The 23,936-nt window shown below is 40.3% G+C and overlaps 1 protein-coding gene across 3 annotated transcripts in view; it reads left to right on the top strand.

The window, feature by feature from the left end:
• Positions 1–23,936, top strand: part of PDE4D (phosphodiesterase 4D) — a 1,097,801-nt gene that overhangs the window by 127,930 nt on the left and 945,935 nt on the right. For all 3 annotated transcript variants that reach the window (XM_065599005.1, XM_065599008.1, XM_065599009.1), the window contains exon 2: positions 6,740–6,852. In XM_065599005.1, the coding sequence (XP_065455077.1) occupies positions 6,811–6,852 (42 nt within the window). In that variant the 5' untranslated portion in view covers positions 6,740–6,810. The remainder of the gene's footprint in view (positions 1–6,739; positions 6,853–23,936) is intronic.

Here is a 23,936-nt window from a genome sequence, read left to right as displayed (position 1 = left end):
GTCAGTCCTTTTCCATAAAAGGAGGTAAAGGGACAATGGAGTTACACCAAGAATGAATTTGGCCCTGTGTGTCCAAGTATTTATTCATGTGTCTCTCTTTCGACTTGTTTTATGGGTAGATCTTTTCAGTTTACAATCTGTCCATAGTGACTTATTTTTTGCTACTCATTCATACTAATTTGTGCAATTCAGTCCTAGAAACCCCACTGTGGGGTGAACATAGAAGGGATGAGTAGAATATGAAAATATAGACCTGACTGCATTTGTGTTTTGGAACCATCCTCCCCGTCACAACTCAATTGCAGATGACTGAGATTATTGCTCTTTTTATATTTTATCAGTGTAGGCTAATAGACTTATTGCAGCTCCTTCGCTCTTCTGTTTGTTTTTTCTTTTTTCTGTATGCTGTCCCGATAGGCTTGAAAAGTCAAATGTCTCTAAACAGCATCTCCAGCTGAGATTAAAAAAAGCTAACATTGAAGCCTGTCAAACTGGTTTTGGTCACTGAATGACTCATGTCTGCCATGGTGAGAAAGTGAATCATATTTGTCTCCCTTTATCATTTACTGCAGAGGGACAGTACTTTGCCTGTCTTTGAGATTAACATCTGGAAACACCTTTTCAAAACCATGTCTGGTCTCTAATGATAGATGATAGATGCACAATAACTTAACAGATCACTAATGCCTTAAGATGCTGTGTGTGTTCACTTGTACCTTTTCAAAATTAATTGGAAGGGTTTTTGTCCAGCTCATTGACCTGAACTGGTCAAAAGTAGAAATGGGGCACAACTAGACCACTCTGAACTCTCAATCTCACCCAAACGCTGACTATGTTGATTGGTGATGGGGAGTTGGATATAAGGGACTTGGGCCCCAACCACTCCTGGTTTTAGTTTTGCAAAACAAACCAACCAAGAACTTTCTAAAGAATAAATGTACATTTTTGCTTATCATTGTTTAAAATAGAGGGTGGCCAGAACTGGACCCAAACTGTGATGGGTAATTGGATAAATAGGGCTCAGATCCAATAACAGCTATTTTCAGGTTTTGGCTTGGTAACACTAATGTTGCTACTATCTGCCCACCCCCAAACACATTGCATGCAGGTGTGTAAGTAAAACAATATATAATTAGTATTTACAAGTTTCTAAGAATTAGATTGGCATCTCTGGATACTGAAATCATCTTACGTTTTAACCAAGTGCAATAGTTCCGGTACCTGATGTGAACAACTCCAACCATCATATATGGGAATGCTGATCACCTTGTTGGCCTGACTAATTCCTGTTCGGTTTCTGAAAGAGATGTCACTTATGTCAAATTATTTTTTTTAAAGTGAGAATATGGGGCCATTAGCAAAATACAGCAGACAATTGAGCAGACAACTGTGCAGCTGCATTTCAGTCTATTTCAATGCACTACAGAACTGATGGAAATATTGTATTCCTACTAACATTAAGTTTTTCAGAAAACTTGCAAAGTGATCCTAGCAAATGACTCAGCAACCAGTGTCCATCTGGAAATACTGGATACTCTATCTGAAAAAGCTTTATGGACTGTCTGATGTTTGTTGCAAATTAGTTCCAGAACCATGGAATTTTCACTCTGCAACTGGAAAACTATTTCAGGATTTGGCAGTTAATTGTCCTGGGATCTAACTTGAGTGGCTGAGTTCAAGGAATTTATTCTTGTTTTTCATGGAATTATGCATGTGTTTACATTTTTCAGTGGATTTTGTTTATTTGGATTGATCCACAAAAATTATAACCTCAGCTGTGAATATTTTGGACACCATAGAAATCAGTCATAGACCCAATTTATTTGTTTAAAGTACTGTTTTGTGTATTTACCTTGTTTAGTTCAAAGAACAACAGGCACATAGATGAGGTGGTTCAAGGATTGTGGCTTTCCCACAACTAAAGAGTAGCTCTTTCAGCAGTGTAGCATCTCTAGAGGACCAGCTACAACTGGTTGAGATTTGCTTTTGGCACTAATCAGATAGTATCAATCATAACTCAGTTCTCTTGGCTTCACACACCTGATACCCCTTCTCCCCCATTTGATATTCTCTGCCTTGGTTTGATTGTTAGGGCTGGAAAAGGGCACGTTGTGGTGGAACTAAAAATGGAGGGAGAAACGAGTGTTCTAAAATCTAATTTTGTAAGTCTTGGGTCTCTCAATGTATGTGCTCCTCTATTGGGGTGGAAGGCCTAAGGTAAGAGGGCAACCATCATTACTTATGCTCAGTAGTACCTTACTCTCCAGGTAATCCTGTTGCCCTTAGTGGGACTACTTGCAGAATAAGGTAATTTTCACCTTCTGTAGGTGTAACATTTTGCAAACTCTTCAGGGCAGGCATTGTCTTTCCTATTGTATTCACGCAGGTGTGGGGACAATAGGGCAACTGGGCCGTACCGATATACAAATAAGAAATACTCAGAAATTTGTTCACCAACCACACCTTGGTTCTCAAAGAAAATTAAGAGACCCTCCTCCCCAACCTTCACAAATGTTGTTGAAAGATTTTGAATAACAAATAGAATTTAAGGGAATTGCTCATACATATACCTCAAGTAGAAAGAGGCTAAATTAATCAAATTGCATGATGAGAATTATTCTGCTCAGCTTTAGTCTTTTTATAAACATTTTTTCCTATGTTGTGTACAGACGTATCCCTCTCTATACATTTTTATCTATCACTGATCTATCAATTCCACACTCTACAGGGGCTACTTTTATTTATTTCTTTATTTTTAAAAGCCTCTGGTAAAGTTCAGTCAGCTCAGCCATGTTTTTAGTGTCTTTCCATTTCCCCCCTTTAAGTACCTCTCTCCTTTCCCCCCAATAGCCCTTTAGTGTTCTCATCTCTAAGCACTGCTTTTTTCCTATCATGAATGAGTTTTCTGCTTTCTGTCTGCATCTGCTGTTTTATCAGTCACTGACCTCCCAGCTGCATAGAAACATCTTGAAGTAGAAGCTAAAATATAGAGTTAGAAATAGAATACGAAAAGCAAAATAGTTTAATTTCATCATGCCTAACCCCAGAAGCTGCTCAGCAAACAGAAGAACCTTGTAATAGACACACCAGCTCAGTAGAAGCATTTGCATTATATATATATTTGCATTTTCATTGTTTAAAGGCTAAATAATAATGAGTGTGATGACCTATGTTGACTGATTGGATAAACAGTGCAATTGGAAACGGTTTGAAACAGTCAAGTAAGAATCGCCAACAAACCTTCAGGTAAAAATAACAAAAAAAATCACCTGTTTTCTTTTCTTTGCTGTGTCATGATGTAATATTTTCGAATGGAAAAATCATTCTCAGTAATGGTTATTAAGACTCCTTCCCTAAGTAAATAGGTGATTTGCTGAGATCTTAAGAAACAGGAGAATTCAGACTCATCCCTGTAAAGTGTGTAACATAGATAGCTCTTGTCTTTTGCTATTTCTTTGCTAAATGTTTTGATTACATTTTGAAGTAAGGGGTTGCACGGTGATGGCCAACTCCTAAAGTCCTTACTGTTTTCACTCAACCATTACTCAGACAAATTGTTTACTTAAGCCAGAGGCTTTTGTCTTAGTAATGAATCGAGTTTTTAGTTCTAAATTGTCCATTCTTTCTCCCCTCTTGTCCCCTCCTCATTCTCCCTGCCCCCATGTGTTCTGCAAACAGGATTTTAAATACAAGGTTTGAAGTTAAACTGTTTTGTTTACTTTTTCTTCAAGAAAATTTTTGCTTAGGGGGTGGAGAGACGCTCACAGAATTTATCAGCAAGTTTATTTTATTTAAAACCATAAATGTTGGTAATGGGGACTGCATATTTGGCAATGGCAATTAAAGGTTACAAATATGATATTCTCTGTGGTAGTGCTGTGCAAAGCTAGAATTGGGGGTCAGATTTTTTTCACTCCAGGGTCTTTATGGACTTAATGACAATTAGCAAGGTGATAGTTTTGGCAAAATCCTGGCTTTTGTAAACTGAGTTAATAAAGGTAATGTGAATATCTAAAATACTAATATATTGAGGTTGTTGTAACATTATGCATTTAAGCTTCTCTTCCATCCCAAGATGCCCTCAGAAAAGATGCATTCAATTAAGAGGAAAGTGACTGCTATAATTTAAATTACAGAGTTGACAACTTCCTTTTGAACAGATGTGTGACCTCTTGTCCATGATCTCTTGAATGGAAACTGTCAGTGGACCAGGTCATCGGCAGTCAGGCCTAGTGGTCGGCATCTGAATGCCAGAGCCAAGGGTTGAGGCAGAGTTGGAATCAGGAATGAGAGCTGAGGGTTGGAATTGGATTACCAGGAGTAAGGGAAGGCAGGAGCAGCATTCTGAGGTAGGAGAAAGGCTAGAATAGGATGAGAACATGGCCAGGTGCAGGGCAGGATCTGGGCTGGAACAGTGGAGGAGCAGGGCTTGGAGAGACAGACACAGGGAGGCAGAGAGTCCATGTGCATGTGCGTTGAACAGCCAGTGAGCTGCTGCTGCTAGGTTTAAGAAGTGCCCTACTGGCTTCCTCAGCCAGTCAGGCAGGGTGGTCATTAGGACATCAGACGTACTGAGGAGGTGCCACTGAGAGCCTTAATCCGAACAGAGACCTTGTATGCTTTATATTGTTTTACGTAGCTCAAAGGAGGTATAGCAGGACTCAGAATAAGACTTAACCAGACCTTTGCTAGCCTCTCTGCCAGTAGCAACAAAGTAAGTCCAGGTACCTTTGTTAAAACAAATCCCTGCATTGTCTTTGGCCAGACTGGTGTGAGGCCAGACACTATATGTTTTTCCAACTGCACACCATACCATGGCATTGTGGCTCACATCTTTATTCTCTGTCATGCATGCAATGACTGCAAAAGAGGGCTTTGGAGCTGAGCCTAGAGCTGAAGCGCGGACCAGTAGGTTTTTGCGTGGAGCCGGAGCGGAGCAATTCAAAAATTTGATTGCTCCAAATCCCTGCTGCAAAATGAGTAACATGCTACATGGTGGAGGATTGCTCAGATACCAATAGCTGGGGGTCTGGTCTGGGCTGTGTCACATAGTGATATTATTCCGAAGATGAAAATTTCAGTTCCCTGGAAATAAGGTGGAAGAACTTCCTTTACATATTCTATAGAATGCTAAATAATGGCCATTCAGCAACGAAAACTGTTTGACTAACTGTCAGACCACACATTAAAATATCCATTCTACCTGTGGATTAGGTACATAGACTTCGGGATATTTGCATGTTTGAGCATGCATCTGTGTTAGGCTGCAAATAATGGATCCCCATTTAAAAGTTTAGCTACAATATAAAAGCTGGCATGCTGATTCAGAACTGAAAAACAGCAACTTAATCTTTTGAATACTCTTATTTGTTCTTTTCGGTCAGTGGGAATATAGTCTACATATATCATTCACCTACCTAACTGTTTAAATATATTTCCTACCCGTGGACTAAGAAAATACAATTGGAATGGATTATGTAATGAATTCCCCCCTCCCTCCCCCGTAGCTATACTGAATAGAAAACATAATGTTAAGCAATAAACTTTTCTATGGATGAGGCATTTGATGATGATACAGGCTATAAAGTAACTGTCACCAAAAATTAACTTTTTCACAAAACATGTATAGGCACATACTTGATATTTGCAGAGACTTAGGCTTTCGTTGATACACCAACATTCATAATTACGTGCGAATTATAATTTTCTTAAGACAAGCATGCATGGGTTTAGAACTACAAACATCTCTGTGCATGAAGCTTATATGAATGCATAAATGCATGGTGCCAGTGTTAGTTATTTCTGCTGATAAATGTTCAGGAAGTCCTCAAAAATGGCTTGGGGTTGATTTTTAGTAGGGCCTCAACTTGGCTATCCCTTGTGTGAACCCAGACCTGTGCATGCATTTCTTGACTTCTGCCCCCTTCCCCCCTCCCCATGAAAATTCTATCACCTGCATGGACAAAGGGTAGAATCTTTCCACTGTAAATGTGAGTATTAGTGCACTGAAAACAGTCAGAGTGAGATTATAAAGCTTTCACGTACCTCATTTTGGGACATACATATTTCCCTTTAATTGTGCTAATCCTCTTTTACAACTGCTGCACATGGAGCACTTGTCTAGAGGCTGATAAAGTGCAGATACTGCTTATTGAAGCACTAGATGGCACTTCATTATTACTTGCTAGAGAGTGTGCTTATTAATAAAATAACAGTAATAAAAAGACGAATTTTTCAAATTTAGATGTCTACATAAAAGTACACAAGTACTAATTTAAGCATCTTTAGGCACCACAATTTTTAAAATTGAACCCACAACTTTTCCCCTCTAAATTTAGTGTCTGCTGGTCTGACTAGCAAATTACCTAGCAGATTTCTCCCAAACTCAGGCTGTTCTGAAAGATATTGCCTAAGGATACCAAACAATCTCTATGATGTTTAAACAAATAATCCATATCAAGTTCAATCTCGATGACAATAAGTAACGTGAGAAATCTGCTGTAAACTTTTCTCTTGCCATGCCTGCAAAATATACAGTTTTAAAGGATGTACATGTTTCTTTATAGACAGGTGGTTGTGGTTTGCTGCATCTTGAAAGAACCACTTTGTTAGCCTATACAGATATAGATGCAGTTTTCTTTTATTGTGCCATGTGCTTCACAGTAGTAGGTACTATAAAATAAAGCATAGACCTCAATATTAACTGAATAAATTAATAGTTCCTTTCATTTCCTTTCAGTATATCAGCTGGCAATTGAATGGGCAGGAGTTTTGAAACCCATAGAACTCTTCAGATTTAGTAATCTCATCATGAACAAGAACACCAGTACCCTACATGTCAGGAGTAAAAGTGTAAGTAGGAGTCTTTATTTTCACCTTTCTATTTGTTTTCATATGTGTTCTCATTCCTAATGTTTTGCCATCATCTTGTGTATTTTTTTGGTAGCCTATGGAACAAAGTAACTTTACCATTGTTAAAGCACCTGTGATAAGACCTCTGTTAACCTTCTCCAATTCTCTTACTTAGTGCTATCTAAATTGTACAGAACTAAGAGTTCTTTTGAATAAGAACTTTTTCCAGAAAGAATTATATGCATTAATATTCAAAAGTATGGGAAGTTTCCTGAGTGAAACAGTCAGCTGGTATGTTCCCAGGAGGTATACAGGTCAAAAAGGGAGAAAAAAATAGTGTGAACTTGCAAGTAAAGTGATCTCTTCAGTATATGCATAACTTTGTGAAAAGGCAGATGTTCAGATTAGACTTGATCTGCAAATATTTAGGATATACCCAGCACTTTAGGCAGCATGGGAGTTGATAAAGCTTTTTACAGCATTGTACAGTAAATACTTCTAAGTGAACAGTGATAATATGCCAATACTGTACACATGTATTTGGATGATGAGGCATGCTTTTACTTTCTCACCCTTTATTTTTTTTGTTTATTTTTGGCTTTATCCCTCCTATATCTGTCTCATAATATTCAAGACAACTAATGAACTATAGAATATCTTCTGCACCCATATCGTTTTTAAAGACCGTAAAAGAACAATGGTAACATGCAACAGAGGGTTGTGTGGCACCTTTAAGACTAACAGAAGTATTGGGAGCATAAGCTTTCGTGGGTAAGAACCTCACTTCTTCAGATGCAAGTGACAATAAGTAACTTGAGAAATCAGTTACTCTTGCATCTGAAGAAGTGAGGTTCTTACCCACGAAAGCTTATGCTCCCAATACTTCTGTTAGTCTTAAAGGTGCCACAGAACCCTCTGTTGCTTTTTACAGATTCAGACTAACACGGCTACCCCTCTGATACTTGAATGGTAACATGCAGTATTTAGAGACCTCTGCATCAGTGATTTTGCCTGTCAGGGATGGAGGATAGCTGACTTTCTAATATAGTGCTTGTATGTTGGGCTTCAGAATGTGCCCTTTTCTTTAATCAGCCAAGTGTATTAAGGGACCACCTAGTAAATGGAGATGTGGAAGGGAAAGCTTTCTGCACACCAGAAGTCATATCATCAGAACAATGAAGGCAGACACATTTCCCTAGATGTTCACTCTTAATTTTTAATTACTTGTCCCTACTCAGATAAACAATTTTCTCTTTCTATAATGTTGCCATTTAAATTTTAAGGGAATAAACCCAAATGAATATATTCATAGAGGAAAGAGGCAGGAGTTTGGTAATCCTTCTGGTTAGTGTGCCGTGTCCATTCATTTCATAACCAGTTTAATGTAGCTTGTGTGGGAAGTCAACAAAACAGTCTGTTACCACTATTTGATTGAATGAGGACATGCGGAAATTCTAAGACTGTGTGAAAGAACCACTACAACATTAAATTTTGACAAATTGAGGTTCTCTAATATTAGTTTAATGAGATTTGACCAAATTTTGATCAAAGACCTGAAGAATTTCTGTTTCTCATATAAATAGAACTGTTTTAGAGCAAAAGTGTGTCAGCTTTCATTCAAACTATGATCCTACTTTGGTACAAAAACATGTAATTTAAATTTTGGGAAAGTGAAATTTTGAAAGCTTTGTGAACATTACTATTGTATTGAAACATTCACAAAACTTTTGCCCCACAGAATGGTCTCCGCTATTCTTCCTATTAATGTAAAATCCTAGTACATCCTGCCAGGTGAACAGTATCTAAATCCTGCCATCTTGCAGCTATTAATTTTCTTTTAAGTGGGCACATGAAACACTATTTAAGTAATGAATGAAAAGAATCAACAGAAGCTATGACCTTTGAGAGATTATTTTAAGCAAAAATGTAGCTTGCTGTTTTTGTTTCCCTTGCATATTGCTAGTGGAAAAGAATTTTTTTTTTAAATAAAATGTTCTGTTTTAACAAGAATAGCTTTGGGAAAGCATTTCATTATATTTGTTGGGTACAGCCAAAGGTTTTGTCTATCCACTGATGCTGACAGCAGACTTTCCGCAACTTCTACTCTTGTCAGTTTGATTGAACTGGAGTTATCAGGGTTACCCACAGGCTTCCAAATGTCACTCTCAGACCAAATATTTTATTGTGTAATAAGGAGCTGCAAATGCATAACAAAAAGTGCCTCCAATTAATTAAATGAGATTTAAGAGGAGGATTATCACCTCAGTGAGAGGAGAAAATGGCATTTATCCTTTTAGGTCATTATCTTTTTATCAGAGGTAGGTTTTTGTGATTCTAGGATTTCAGCTTCATCTGTAGTCCTTATCTTGTTTCATTGGCTTCAGAATGTCATTGCACATATATTAGCCCATAAAGAAGAGAATCCTGCTAATGTGTGTCTGGAATGTTTTTGTTTTTGCTTTTCTACCAAATGTTGAGACAGTTAAACATCAAAACCTGGTTGTGAATCTAGCCTAAAGATGCTTTAAAGCTTATTTGTTTTACTACTTTGCCTGGCTTGCCTCGCATCTCTGTCTGTAGAATCATACAAATTAGAGGTAGAAAAGACATTGATCACCGTTTCAGTCACTCTTCTCATACAATATTTGAGTGATCTGTCCAAAGCAGCTTAAAATTACTCAAGTTATGGTGCTTCTGCCATTTCCCAAATTCACAGTCCATTTTGATCAATTTTACAGCCAGAGGGTTTTTAAATTGGTCAATTTCACATTTTCAGATGTTTACATCTGAAATTTCATGGTGTTGTAACTGTGGGCATCCCAACCCAAAAGCAGGTTGTGGGGGGGTCACAAAGCTGATATGGGGGGGTTGCAGAATTGACACCCTCACTTCTGTGCTGCCTTCAGAGGTGGGCTCTGAAGCGAGCAGCCATAGAACTTCCTGCATCTGGGGGAAATTCCCAGAGGTGGGTCTGATCTCCCCTGTGCTGCTGGGAGAGCCCCCACTGGGGGGGGGGGGCTTCTAGCTGCTAGTCCCGGTGGGGCTGGGGAGGGACAGGGCTTCCTTTCCCCTGCATGGCCACTGAGAGCCTTCAGTGCTGGCAGTAATCATGGAGCTTCCTGCAGTTGAGTCTGATCCTCTCTCCCCCGATAGCAGCTGTGCAGAGAAAACTCACTACTAGCTGTAATGGGTAAATGCTGCTGCATGCTCCAATAGCATCTAGATATGTCAGCAGCAGGTCGCGTGTACAGTCCTAGAAGTGCTCCAAAAGCATTTTCAACCCATAAAAAGTCATATAAAAGGAATCTTTTCTACAGCGTATCAAGATTCTGGCAAAACAATAGATCAGAATTTTGCCAAACTTCACAAAATGGCTGACTCATCCATCAAATCTTAAAGATGAACTTATTGGTGATAGATTAGTAGTGGGGACAAAAGATGCAGGAGTTGAATGACAATCCTCAGCGAGCCCACACACACTCTACCAAGAGTTATAGACATGTGCAAAGCTAGAGAACAAATTCACATCCAAATGCAGAGCATAAATGGAGCAGACACAGATTATTCGCCAACCAACACAGGAAAAGCGTGAAAATTTAGGGGGAAAAATACACCAAAATGTATTCAAAAGCAAATGCACAAACACAAAGCAGAAGCATAAACAAAATACCAAGGAAGACAGAACAGTTTGCAAACAACTGACTCACTCCAAATTAGAAAGAGAAGGTAAGTGAGGTAATATCTTTTATTGGACCAACTTCTGTTGATGAAAGAGACAAGCTTGTGAGCTACACAGAGCTCCTCTTCAGGTCTGGAAAAGGTATTCAGAGTCATCCAGACCCGTGGGAGAGCTCTGTGTAGCTCATAAGCTTGTCTCTTTCATCAGCAGAAGTTGGTACAAAAAAAAGATTACTCACCCACCCTGTCTCTGTAATACCCTGGGACCCACACATCTACAACAACAGTGTAAATAAGTGGAAATTGTTTATCCAAATTATTTAGGGCTAGATTGTCATAGTCCTTAATAGGCTATGCAGGGGAGTAACAAGTAAGGAAAGAAGTAAAAACCTCCTTTACTCTCCTGCTCAATTCTACTCAGATTTTTATCTTGCAGTGATAAGGACAGCTAACCTGATGCTCCCCTCTGTGTGAGTGGTCAGAGAGAGGGAAGACCCCTGGCTTTGCTTCCTCTGCTTAACAGCCAGAGTGATAAGCTGCTCCATGAAAAGGGGTAAGGTAATATACTGTTCCCCTAGAACAAGAGGGGAAACAGAAGAGGAATTTTGACCGAGTCACAATTCAATCCCTGGGATACTCCCGGGACAATGTAGCTATGTAAATTTACAATCTAGCCATAAGTAAATACTTACTTATAAAAACTGATACATTAGCAGACATGAATGATTCACCTACATATTTTCAATAGAGATTCATAATGAATAGTATGACCAGCTCTAGTTTTGGATTATTTCAAAATCTGATTCCTCCCTCATTCTCATTCTTGAGAAATAATTGCCAGTGATTTGGTAAATTCATTAGCTAACTTCCTTAATTGTAAGGACTAAAAAATCCTGTATTAACAAGAACAGATTGTATTGCTTGTGGCCCATATGCTGTCCCTTCCCCCAACACCTAACCCCAAACACACTGTGCAGTTTGGAGAGAATCAAATTGACAGGGAAAAAGCAGTGCCTCACTGTGACTAACTGCAGGGGACACTGAGGTGCCCCTTCATCTGTGAAGCCACCTTCCCCCCTTTTGTCAGTTTCTGTGAATGAGGGGCAGCAGACACATTTTAAGCAGCATGCACTCATACCCAGAACAGCTGATGCACAGGAAATGGCTGGGGAAAAAAAGTGTGTTTTCCCTGAAGCAACTTTAACTCCTTTTGCATGTCCTCTGACTCTTCCACAGAGGCAGCCAGGGGCTGGCAGCCTATGACCTCAATAGGAATATTGCCTGAATAATGATGGCAGGATTGGATTCATGGTAAATTGATATTTAAAGTCTCTGTCAACAGACAGGAACAGTGGAATTTAAGTGCTTTCATTGCATTGCCGTGTATACATTGCAATTCCCTCTACAGTGAAGTTAATCTCTGCAGGGAAAAAAATATAGCAAAAGGCTTTTTTGAGGAAGTGGTTGAGATCTAATTCAAGTTTCTTTCCTCCAACTCTGTCTTGGATCCCCTCCAATCGGTCTTCCACCTTCCCCAAACTATGGCAATTGCTCTCACTAAGGTGTAACCTGGGATTAATTTAGGATGCAAAGTGCACCTGTTACAAAGAATAGGTTCTTTATTCAGGCGACTGCTTAGCCTTGCCCAATAGGTCAGTGGCAGAGCTAGGAATAGAAACACAGTCTCCTGACCACTAGATCATATTGTCATCCCCACCAGTCTAACAGTTATCCTTTTTCTTTCTGTCTAGATAGCCAAAACCGTCACCATCATCTCCCATCTTTATTATTGTAACCTTGCTCTAGCTGCTTTGACACAAGTATCATTCCTCTCTAAACCATCCAAATTCCACAGTCTCCTAGCCCATTGTTTTGATTATATCATCCCCCAAGAGAAGCTTGCCCTAACTCCCCTGTTTCATTGCATCAAGTTTAAGCTGGTGGCCTTCACTTCCATGACCTTTCTCATCACTGTCCCTTCCTACTTTTCCTCTCTTGTCAATTACTGCAACAACCTACTAGCCTTGTCAATCCATTAGTCAGCCAGCCTCTTCACACATTCTTCCATGCTTTTCCTTACATATGAGACACCCTCCCTGAAGTAATCCATATGATGCCTGTGCTCCCGATCTCTCTTCCTTTAAATTTTAAAGGATTTAAAGTTTAAATCCTTCCTTGAGACCAACCTTTCATTTGGCACCCGTAAGAAACTGGCTGACACCATTGACTATAGTGAGGAGCATATGGCATGTGCTTTATTTGCAGTAGTTGGGTGCGGGGAGTAAATGACATTATTAAACTTGCTTGCATCCCTCTCCCCCACCATCATATGTCACTTGTCATTTTAAATTGTAATAATAGAATCCTAGAACCATAGAAGCGTAGGACTGGAAGGGGCTGTTATAAACAGACAGTTAAGGGTTAATGCCTCTTTTACCTGTAAAGGGTTAAAAAGTTCACCTAGCCTAGCTGACACCTGGCCAGAGGAACCAATGGGGGGACAAGATGTTTCAAAAGGAAGGAGAGAAGTTCCCTTTGTCTCAGTCAGTTTCAGTTTTGGCCGAAGTGAAAAAAAAAAAAAATCAAGAAATCAGCCTCTGTTTTGCTGCCACCACCCAAATATTTGAGTCATTTGGGAAACTCTGTCTCCCCTCCCAAAATCTTTCCCTCCCAAGTATTATAACCCTTCCCTGGGTAGCCTTGAGAGACTCCTCCACCAATTTTCTGGTGAACACCGATCCAAACCTTTGGATCTTAAAACAAGGAGGAATTACTCATTTCCCCCCCCCCCCCATTTTCTCCCCCACCAATTTTTGGTGAGTCCAGATTCAACTCCCTTGGATCTTAACTAAGGAGAAAATTAATCAGGTTCTTAAAAATAAGACTTTTAATTAAAGAAAGAAAGGTGAAAGAAAAACCTCTGAGAGATTAGCATACAAGCTACTCTTACAGACAACAGATTTAAAACAGAGGATGTTCCCATGCGCAAAACCTTAGATACACAAAAGAAATCCCAATTTGATTATTCCTCTAATTGCACAAGACAAGTTACAAAAGAAAATAAACATAAACCTATTTATTTCTTTTCTAATACTTACTACTTTGATAAAAGGCTGATTTCTTGATTTTTTTTTTTTCCACTTCGGCCAAAACTAAAACTGACTGAGACAAAGGGAACGTCCCTCCTTCCTTTTGAAACATCTTGTCCCCCCATTGGTTCCTCTGGTCAGGTGTCAGCTAGGCTAGGTGAACTTCTTAACCCTTTCAGGTAAAAGAGGTATTAACCCTTAACCGTCTGTTTATGACAGGGACATTGAGAGATCTTCTAGTCCAGTCCCCTGAATTCAAAGCAGGACTAAGTAATATCTAAACCATACCTGACAGGCATTTGTCGAACATGCTCTTAAAAATCTCCAAAGACAGAGATTCCACAACCTCCTTAGGCAATTTATTCCAGTACTCAATTACCTTGACAGTTAGGAAGACTTTCCTAATGTCCAACCTAAACTGCCCTTGCTGCAATTTAAGCCCAGAGGTTAAAGAGAACAGTTTTTCTCCCTCCTACTTGTAACAACCTTTTATGTACTTGAAAACTGTTATCATTCCCTCCCCCCTCTGTCTTCTCCAGACTAAATAAATCCATTTTTTTTTCAATCTTCCCTCATAGATCTTGTTTTCTAGACCTTTAATCATTTTTGTTGCTCTTCCCTGGACTTTTCCCAATTTGTCCACATCTTTCCCAAACTGTGGCACCCAGAACTAGACAATACTCCAGTTGACTCCTAATCAGCATGGAGTAGAGCGGACAAATTACTTCTCTTGACTTGCTTACAACATTCCTGCTAATACACCCCAGAATGCTGTTTGCACACGTGCTCTCTCTCGCTTGCTCTCTCTCTGTTGGAAAAAAAAAGTGTTACACTCTTGACTTGTATTTAGCTTGTAATCCACTCTGATCCCCAGATCCCTTTCTGCAGTATTCCTTCCTAGGCAGTCATTTCCCATTTTGCATGTGTGCAACTGATTGTTCCTTCCTAAGTGGAGTACTTTGCATTTGTTCTTATTGTCCTATCCTCCAAACCCCTCCCAGTTTGGTATTGTCCACAAATTTATAAGTGTACTCTCTATGCCATTATCTAAATCATTGATGAAGATATTGAACAGAACCAGACCCAGAATCGATCCATTCAGGACACCACTCAATATGCCCTTCCAGCTTGACTGTGAATCACTGATAACTATTCTTTGGAAACGGTTTTCCAACTAGTTATGCCCCCACCATATAATAGTTCCATCTAGGGCAATCTCTTCAGGGCAAGGGATATGTTTTATAGATTGTGCAATGGCTAGATCAATGGCCTCTGAGCCTGATCAGATCCTCAGCACTATTGCAATATATATGTTTGTCACCTTCGGTAGATAGCTGCTACCAGTCTCCTTGATTCAGGATGTAGTCTAATGGGCCACACTTACTCCTCGGAGTCAGCAGTAATTAAGTGGCAGCTCCCTGCAGAGTTTCAATACCTGCTAATAGAGTGGCCACTGGAGGATCTTGTTACAAGTGGATTTATTTCATTCATAACAATGGGATATTGTGACTTAAATGCTCAATTGTGGCTTTAGTCCCTACTCTGATAGGCAACCTCTTCACTCAAAAATGTAATCATGTTCAAATTCTATTTTAGGTAACTGAATTAGCTATTGTGATAGTGACTAGTCAGTGGGGATGAGGGTTAGCATTGTCACAAATCATTGTGACTGAATTATGTAGTGAAGCTAAGCACATAGAAAGGTGGTGAGGCAACCTAAACTCTGGTGTCTGTGATAGATCCCTGGCTCTGCCCCATCTGCAGCTGTCCCCTGTGGGGTTTCTAGCATTGCTCTCCAGTGTTGCAGCCTGATGGTTCTTGGATGCTGGGAGTGTACAGACAGAGTTTGTGCCTGACCACTTTGCACAATGGGATGAAAATAGAAGATGGCTGTTTGTATCTTGATGCCTCCGCTCCACCCTCTATGCTACAATGCAGGACTAGACACAAGCAGTCCCAAAACTTTCATATGACAAGTAAATATTCTCTACAATTAGCTTTTAATGTGGAGCTGACAGACGTGCAGATCAGATGTCTGCACTGGCTAAAAACCATATTAAATGCCCAAAGAAATTGTTAAACAAATTCAAGGTAGCCCAGTAATGTCTTGTGCCATTACATAATGTAGAGAGTAGCTAAACTTAAATCTCCGAAAACTATGAAGTTGTGCTTGAGTTAGGCAGTATTTTGGAATACACTGTTGGAAATGAAGAATTCTAGCAATGCAAATGTAAACCTCGGAAACCAGGAAATACACAGATTATAAAATACATGCCTCTCTGCAACACAGCCTTAACTGTGCCCCCTGCAGCTGTTAATACCAATAGGAATGGTCAAGTGAAGATGGTGCAAACATTAACAAATTACCAAGGGAAGTGATGGATTGTCCATCTCTTGATGTCTTCAAATTAAGACTGACTGCCTTTCTAGAAGATGCACCTTAGTCAAACACAACTTGTTAGGCTCAATACAGGCATAACTGGTTGAAATTCTATTGCCTGTATGATATAGGTGGTCAGACAACATGATATAATGATCCCTTCTGGCTTTAAAATCCATGAATCTATAATTAGATATGAGGAAGGATCAAAAGAATGTGCCATTGTTTGTGCTGTGTTCCACAGATTTGAATTCACCTACCTGCACTCCAGCTGTGTTAGATGTAGCTGTATTGAATGGCGGAGGGATTAGTTGGAGAAGCTTGACAGAGCTATGACTATGATATGGGGAGAGGTGCATGTGTACCTTGAGGAATCAAATATACCTCATTCAGACTGAATTTTGTAGTCTGTTTCGGTAGAGGTGTGCAAGAGTGTTGTTTTGCCATGGAGATTGTCAGCAATCTGGTGGCATACATGACTGTGATCTCCAGGGCATAGTAAGAGGTAAGTGAGGGCAATACAGTATCTCAGAAGGAATCCTCAGGTCAAGGTTGAAGGGGTGGTAACAGTTAGCAAGTCTAGGGTGAGTTGTGTGAAGATGGCTCAATATTTGAGTGTAGGCTGCTCTTGTTTTCTACCCCTAAACCCAAGTTCTGCCTCAGCAAAGAGAAGGCATTAGACTTTGTTCTACAGTGCTTGTGTTCTGTTCCCAAAGTGCACTGTAGTATCTGTAAGGGGAGAGTGCTAGTGTGCTGGGGTGATGTTCAGTGAGGATGTGATATCCTCTACTCCATAAGACAGCCTGTACCCCATGTTTACCACTTTTATATGGTTATGATATGTTTTGTATAAAGTATGCCTTGAGGTATCATCTGAAAACTCATAATTAACTGAACATCATTGTCCCGTTAAAATGTGTGTATCAACATTGTATATGCCAGCGATGGGCAACAACATGGGGGGCACGGCTCAGGTGAGCAGCTGGGGGTATCATGTTTTCTCTTTGGGAAATATGGTCATCTTATCTAGCTATCAACTCAAGATCAACATGCTAAAACAGAGCTCTTAATCTTTCCCCCCCTCTATCTCCTTTTTCAATCATTGTGAACATCACCACCTGCCTATCACTCAAGTCTGTAATATGGGCATCATCTTCAACTGAAACTCTCTTTTGATTCTCACATCCAAATTGTACCTATTCTTTCTGCATAACATCTCTAAGATACGGTCTGTCCTATTCCTCCACATAGCTAAAACTCTAGTCAAGGCTTTCATCATCTCAATTACTGCAGCATCCTTTGCTGTCTGTGACACATGCAGCCCTGCCCCACTCATATCCCACTCAGAATGTTGCTGCAAAGATCATTTTCTTTGCTCATCACTTTGCTCATGATATCCCGCTCTTTGCATCACTCCATCAGCTCCCTTTCTATATTGCATCAAGTTACTAGTCTTCCTTTTCAAGACCTTCACAATATATCTCCACCCTACCTACCATCCCTTTCAGTATCAAGAGTTTTACTCCCAAATTTGATTGGCCCATGATGTCAGCCTCCATCACCCGATTGTTAAATTTTTAGTTGGGCACCTTTGTGCTTTCTCTGATGCTGCCCCCCTTTCTTGGAAAGTGCTCCATATAAACATCTGCCCTTCGTTTTTTTCCTTCAAAACTCTTCTCAAAACTCTTCATTGTTGTGATGCCTACAAAAAAAAAAACTTAATGCTTAAGCTACTGGTGTGCTGAAACCATCGCTCATTATGCTGACCAATATAGTTTCACGGTTGCCTTATACTCCCCTGGCTGTCTGTGTTCATCACTTGTCTCTTGTCTTATATTTAGATTGTAGGTTCTTTGGGTGAGGGACTGCCTTCTCATTTTGTGTTTGTACAGCACCTAACACAATATTATTACAAATAATAATCAGGAACTGGGAAGAGGATACAGGAAGAATGCAGGGACTAGCATGGAGTTTAGTGGGGACATGTTTTGAAGGGATAAAGACATAGGGTTCATGGATATGGGGACTTGGGTGGGACAGATAATTCCCCCCAGCCCCACTGCATGGGTCTGACCCCTCATTTCCATTCACCCTTCATTGCATGGTTCTAGCACCCCCATACTCCCATTCCCTGCCCCTCTTCCTCCTGAAATGCTCAGACTCCTCCACCACTTCCCCACTGCTCCGACACTGCTTCCTAGTTGAATGCCTCCAACATTCCCTTCATCACTCCTGCTGCTTCAAGCCCACACAGCAGGATCAACCTTTTCTTTTGTCACTCTATACCCTGGTAAGCTTGGCAGGGCCATGCTGAGGAGAGAAGGTGATGGGGCCCTGAGTAGTGTATTTATCAGCTGGAAGTGGAAAGGGGCTGGGGCAGGAGAATGGAGATGCAGAGACTCTTCCCCTAATCTGGGCATAGAGTATGGTGCTCTACCCATCCACCTGCAACATAGGCTGCTGAGAGAGGTGTGAAGTGGCCCAGTCCTCTCAATGAGATGTTCTCAGATGAACGAGAGCAGCCCATGGAGATACATATAGCCCAAAACAATAGCTCTGAGAGCTACGAACTGCTCCATTCTTCTCAGTGGGTGTTTGCATCTTCCCTTCCAGGGTTTCAGCATTTGTGGGTCAGTCCCACACACTGAGCATGTCCATTCTCTGTTCCTCACCCTGGTCTCAGCACTGTTTGCTCAGTGCATGCTCCAGGTATGCATGTTCTTAGCTTCCAACTACAATCTCAGTGCTGTGTACTACATCGGGCACAAACATGCCCATTCCCAGCTCCCTAACCCTTTTCAGCTTTGTATACCTGGTGCCATGGAGCAAGCTCAATCCAAACAATCCATCCTGCTTTCATCATTGTGGTGGTGTATTAATTTAGATGGACTATATTGGCCCAAAGAGCCAGTCAAAGGTGTTAACATAACCCAGTCACTGTTTCAACATTAAACAGTGCTAACCAAGGTTCAGGGCTTGGTATATAGAGACCTCAGCCCAGCAAACATACCATAAAATACTTTTAATCCTTTACTAAATATGCAGAAAAGGAAAAACCGAGCACGTGAAATGTAAAATATTAAGCAAGGCTTTCATTTCAACAACATTCCTTGTTCTCTTTCCCTTTATCTGGAGATAGTCTTTAGAAAGAAAACCCCCCTTGTTTCACAGTCTCTTAGATGGTACCAAAGGTGGTAATAACTGTTCTTTTGGGGGGAAAGCGAAGAAGTTAGTTGAAATGGGCTGGAACTATTGTTGTAGTCCACTTCCATATATAGATGAAACAAGCTAAACACAACTACAAGGGAAAAGAAAAGACGGAAATTCATCTTTTATCTCTAGTGTTGACTCTCACTTGGAACCTCACTGCTGGAAAAAACAAAGGCAGAGCATGCAGTCTTATCAGTCACTCCAAACTTGTACCTGCATTGGACATTGCTTTTAGCAGCTTTTCTGGTCACAGGCTTACAGCAGTATTACAAAATATGCAGTTTTGGATAACTAACTAGACAGGAAACAAAAGGAGAAGGATAGGAAGGAGAAATAATAAGGTGGGGAAGGACAAGGACACAGGGCGGGGAAGACAGACTCACTTCTCAGGTGGTGGTTGAGATTGAGCCAATACTGGTAGAGGTGGTGATGTCATCTGGATCCATCTCTCTGGCCCGGTCCAGTCAGGACATGTCTCAGAATTAGGATGAAGAAGTTCCAGGGTCCCCAGGTGATGGGGTGTGGTAGCCATGATGGTGAAGCTCATTCCTTCTCCTTCTTTCAGTCAGCCAGTGTGTAGCAATCACCAGCTTTTCTCCTGCTCATTTTCATCTCAAAGTCTCTTTTTTTTAAATGAACTCCAACAAGGAATACTGGGTGGAATAGCCCATCCCCTCATTACTTTGTCTTCCAATTAGGCTAATTTCTGACCAATCAATTTTGGTTCACTGATTTCTGAACCCACATTGCTCTTGTTTACCAGGTATGATTTTAACACAGTCCTGGACCTTGAGTAATATCAGCTGGCCTCTTTGTTTGGGGCTAATTTAGTCTCTCTTTCACTTTTACATTTTTCCACCCAACAACACTTGTTGTTATAGGTTACTGTGACATCTTATGAATTTACTTACTTTTTACAGTTGAGCTCAAAAATAGAGTAAATGTTTAGGTCCAATTATCACAACAGCAGGGAGATATTTTGAAAGAGGGACAAAAGTGGGGGTAGGAATGTGGGGAGGTTTGTGGGGCAGAGTTAAAGCCCAAACTGCACAGCTGAGACCCCTTTCTTTTCTGACCACCTTCTCCTGCACTGCTGTTCTGACATCCTCTTTCCCACTAGAAGGAACATTGGGTGGAATGATGAGCCTGAAGCCCCTTCTCCGCTGCTGGAGGCAGCATGGGAAAAGTGAGACATTCTGGCTTCTCTTCCCTGAATAGGGAGCAGTGGAATGAAAGGGAGTGTCATAACTATAAAGGGAAGGGTAACAGCTCTCCTGTGTACAGTGCCATAAAATCCCTCCTGCCCAGAGACTCCAAAATCCTTTTACCTGTAAAGGGTTAAGAAGCTCGGGTAACCTGGCTGACACCTGACCCAAAGGACCAATAAGGGGACAAGATACTTTCAAATCTGGGGGGAGTGGGAAAGGCTTTTGTTTGTGCTCTTTGTTTTGGTTGTTGTTCGCTCTTGGGACTGAGAGGGACCAGACATCAATCCAGGTTCTCCACATCTTTCTAAACAAGTCTCTCCTATTTCAAACTTGTAAGTAAATAGCCAGGCAAGGCGTGTTAGTTTTCCTTTGTTTTCTCAACTTGTAAATGTACCTTTTACTAGAGTGTTTATCTTTGTTTGCTATACTTTGAACCTGAGACTAGAGGGAGGTCCTCTGAGCTCTTTAAGTTTGATTACCCTGTAAAGTTATTTTCCATCCTGATTTTACAGAGATGATTTTTACCTTTTTCTTTAATTAAAAGCCTTCTTTTTTAATAACCTGATTCATTTTTCCTTGTTTTTAGATCTAAGGGGGTTGGATCTGTATTCACCAGGAGTTGGTGAAAGGAAGGAGGGGGGGTGGTTAATTTCTCCTTGTTTTAAGATCCCAGGGGGGTTGGAACTGTATTCACCAGGAGTTGGTGGGAGAAAGGAAGGGGATGGTTAATTTCTCCTTGTCTTAAGATCCAAGAGGTTTGGATCTGTATTCACCAGGGAATTGGTGAAAGGTTTCTCAAGGCTACCCAGGGAAGGGAATTAGCTTTGGGAATGGTGGCAGCGGACCAGATCTAAGGTGGTAGTTAAGCTTAGAAGTCTTCATGCAGGCCCCCACATTTGTACCCTAAAGTTCAAAGTGGGGAAGCAGCCTTGACAGGGAGCCATGGAATCCTCTCCGTTTCCCTGATGGAGTAGCCATGGTGAGAGAATTGTAGGGGAAGGGCACAAATAATTCCACTTCCCTTCCCCACAAAATGTCTTCAGATTGGAAGGTGCCCTTATGCTTCTGTTTTGTCAGCAATTCTGGCCTCTGAGATCACCAAGATCCCTTAGAGGATGATCCATTATTTGTCAAAGGATCATAGAAAAACTATTTTTTTTGGAAATAATTAATCATTGAACTGGGTTTTCAAAGACAGAGTTTGAATGATCCTGTTTGCTAACAAGGGTCATTGTCTAGGGGTGTTCTGGTTCCTCAGTAGCTGTGCCATAGCTCAGCCTTAAGGATGACACATTCATAGATTCCAAAGCCTGAAGGGACCCTTCTGATTGAGTCTGGTCTCCTGTATAACATAGGCTGTAGAACTTCCCCAAAATAATTCCTAGAATATAGCTTTCAGAAAAACATCCCATCTGGATTTAAAAATTGTCAGTGATGCAGAATCTACCACGACTCTTGGTAAATTGTTGCAATAGTTAATAAACCTGACTGTCAAAAAATTACGCCTTATTTTCAGTCTGAATTTGTCTAGATTCGACTTCCAGCCATTGGATCATGTTATACCTTGATCCTCTAGATTAAAGAGACAATTATTAAATATTTGTTCCTCATGAAGATTATCATAGACTATAATCAGCTCCCCTTATCCTTCTCTTTAAGCTAAGTAGATTGAGCTCCTTGAGTCCGTCACTATATAAATCGTGTTTTCTAATTCTTTAATCATTCTCATGCTCTTCTCCTGTTTATGCATCCCAAAATCACACTAGCTCTTTGGCCAAAGCATCATATTGGGTGCTCATGTCCAGCTAATTATCCACCATGCTCCCCAAATCTTTTTCAGAGTCACTGCTTCCCAGGATAGAGTCCCCCATCCTTTAACTATGGCCTGTGTTCTATGTTCCCAGATGTATACATTTACATTTAGCTGTATTAAAGTGCATATTGTTTGGTTGCACCTAGTTTACCAAGCAATCCAGATCATTCTGAATCAGTGACATGTTCTCTTCATTATTTACCACTCCCCCAGTTTTTGTGGGGTTTTGGTAAACAAAGGGGCAGAGCCCTGATCTGCACTCCTCCCCTCCCCCCAATCTGCTCCAACCTCTGGTATTCCACAGCTCTACACCAAAAAAGTTATAAGAATCTGAAAATGTTATCAGTTTCTTATGTTAGGGTAGCTGTGTATCATGAACTACTTGACCACGTTACCCAGTGACTTGCTTTCTTTGATCATGCACAGTTCTGTTATTCAGAAATCCAAAAACTCCCCACCCCTTATTGAACTGGTAGCTTTTTTTCCTCTCTAAATTTTGTACTGGACTTGTCCTCTTGGAGAGTCATCTGCTTAATGTCTGAGGACTGCTACCCAGAAGCAGTCATCCTTCCCCACAGGCAGTGCATGGTTGTCCCAGTGTGGAAGGCATCATACATAGTTACAGACCCATTTCATTTTAAAGAAGTGCTTCTGTGCTAAAGTACCATGCTTACAAGAAAAATAATATTCTTAACATTTATTCTATGTTTTTATTATAGCAACTGCAAATTTCAATATGAGGCTATGGAGAAAAGAGTTCTAGTGAAAAGTAGGTGCCTTCATCTTATAGAAGACTTTTCACATTTAAGTATCCAGGGTACCTGAAAAATTCAGTCTAGCCTTTTGTCTCTTTGTATAACAAAAGCATTACAATCTCAGTAGGCTTGGAATCCAGTAGTTTAGCTCATCTGTATCTCTGTAAGTAGAGCAGGGCGAAATTTTTCAGACTAAACTTTTTTTTCACCGAAAAATGAAGATTTGGATCAAGCAAAACATTTCACAAATTCATGTTGAATTCACTGAATTGCATCAGTCAATACAAAACCAAAAATGGAGGGTAGGGAGGGGACTCCCAAATAAACAAAACTTTATTTTTTCAATTCAAAACAACTTTCCATTTTGAAATATAGTTCAATTTCATAAACTTTTTTTTAAAAGCTCAAACAAAACATTTTGTTTAACCTAAAACAATATTTCATTTTTTTCAGAACAGCCAGTGAACAAAAAACAGTTTAGTGCACAGCTCTATCAATAAGGCACTTCATGTATTCAATATCTGTCCCAGGGTAGACCTTCAGTGCTGAGGGGAGAAGTGAACACCAATGCTCTGCACTTTGGAGTTCCCATCTCAGACCCTGACCTCAGGCAGTAGGCTGGATTTGCTTCGCAAATTATTCTGCCTTCCTAAGACTATTTCCTAACCCTAAGAGTGAGCAAGACCATTCTCATGGATAGAGTGAGAGCAAATCATTCCAGTGGGCTGACATTCTAGTCTTTGGATCCTTTTCCTCTTCAGAGCAAAAGAAAAGAAATGCCTTTAATCTCAACAGGGTGTTTGAGTTCTCTATTTGTTATGGCAAGATAAAGCAGTGAGTAGTGGAATTAGTTACTTTTAAATATATAACAGGTATGTGTTTAAGTGGAAAGGTCAAAAGTTTTATGTATTGTGACAAAGCTCCGACTTTGTCTCAGTGGGTCCCGCGCTT

This window comes from Chrysemys picta, chromosome 6, assembly GCF_011386835.1.
Source record: "Chrysemys picta bellii isolate R12L10 chromosome 6, ASM1138683v2, whole genome shotgun sequence".
In the NCBI taxonomy this organism is placed as follows: Eukaryota; Metazoa; Chordata; order Testudines; family Emydidae; genus Chrysemys; species Chrysemys picta.
The sequence above is the reverse complement of the archived record's forward strand: the minus strand, read 5'-3'. Positions and strand labels throughout refer to the sequence as shown.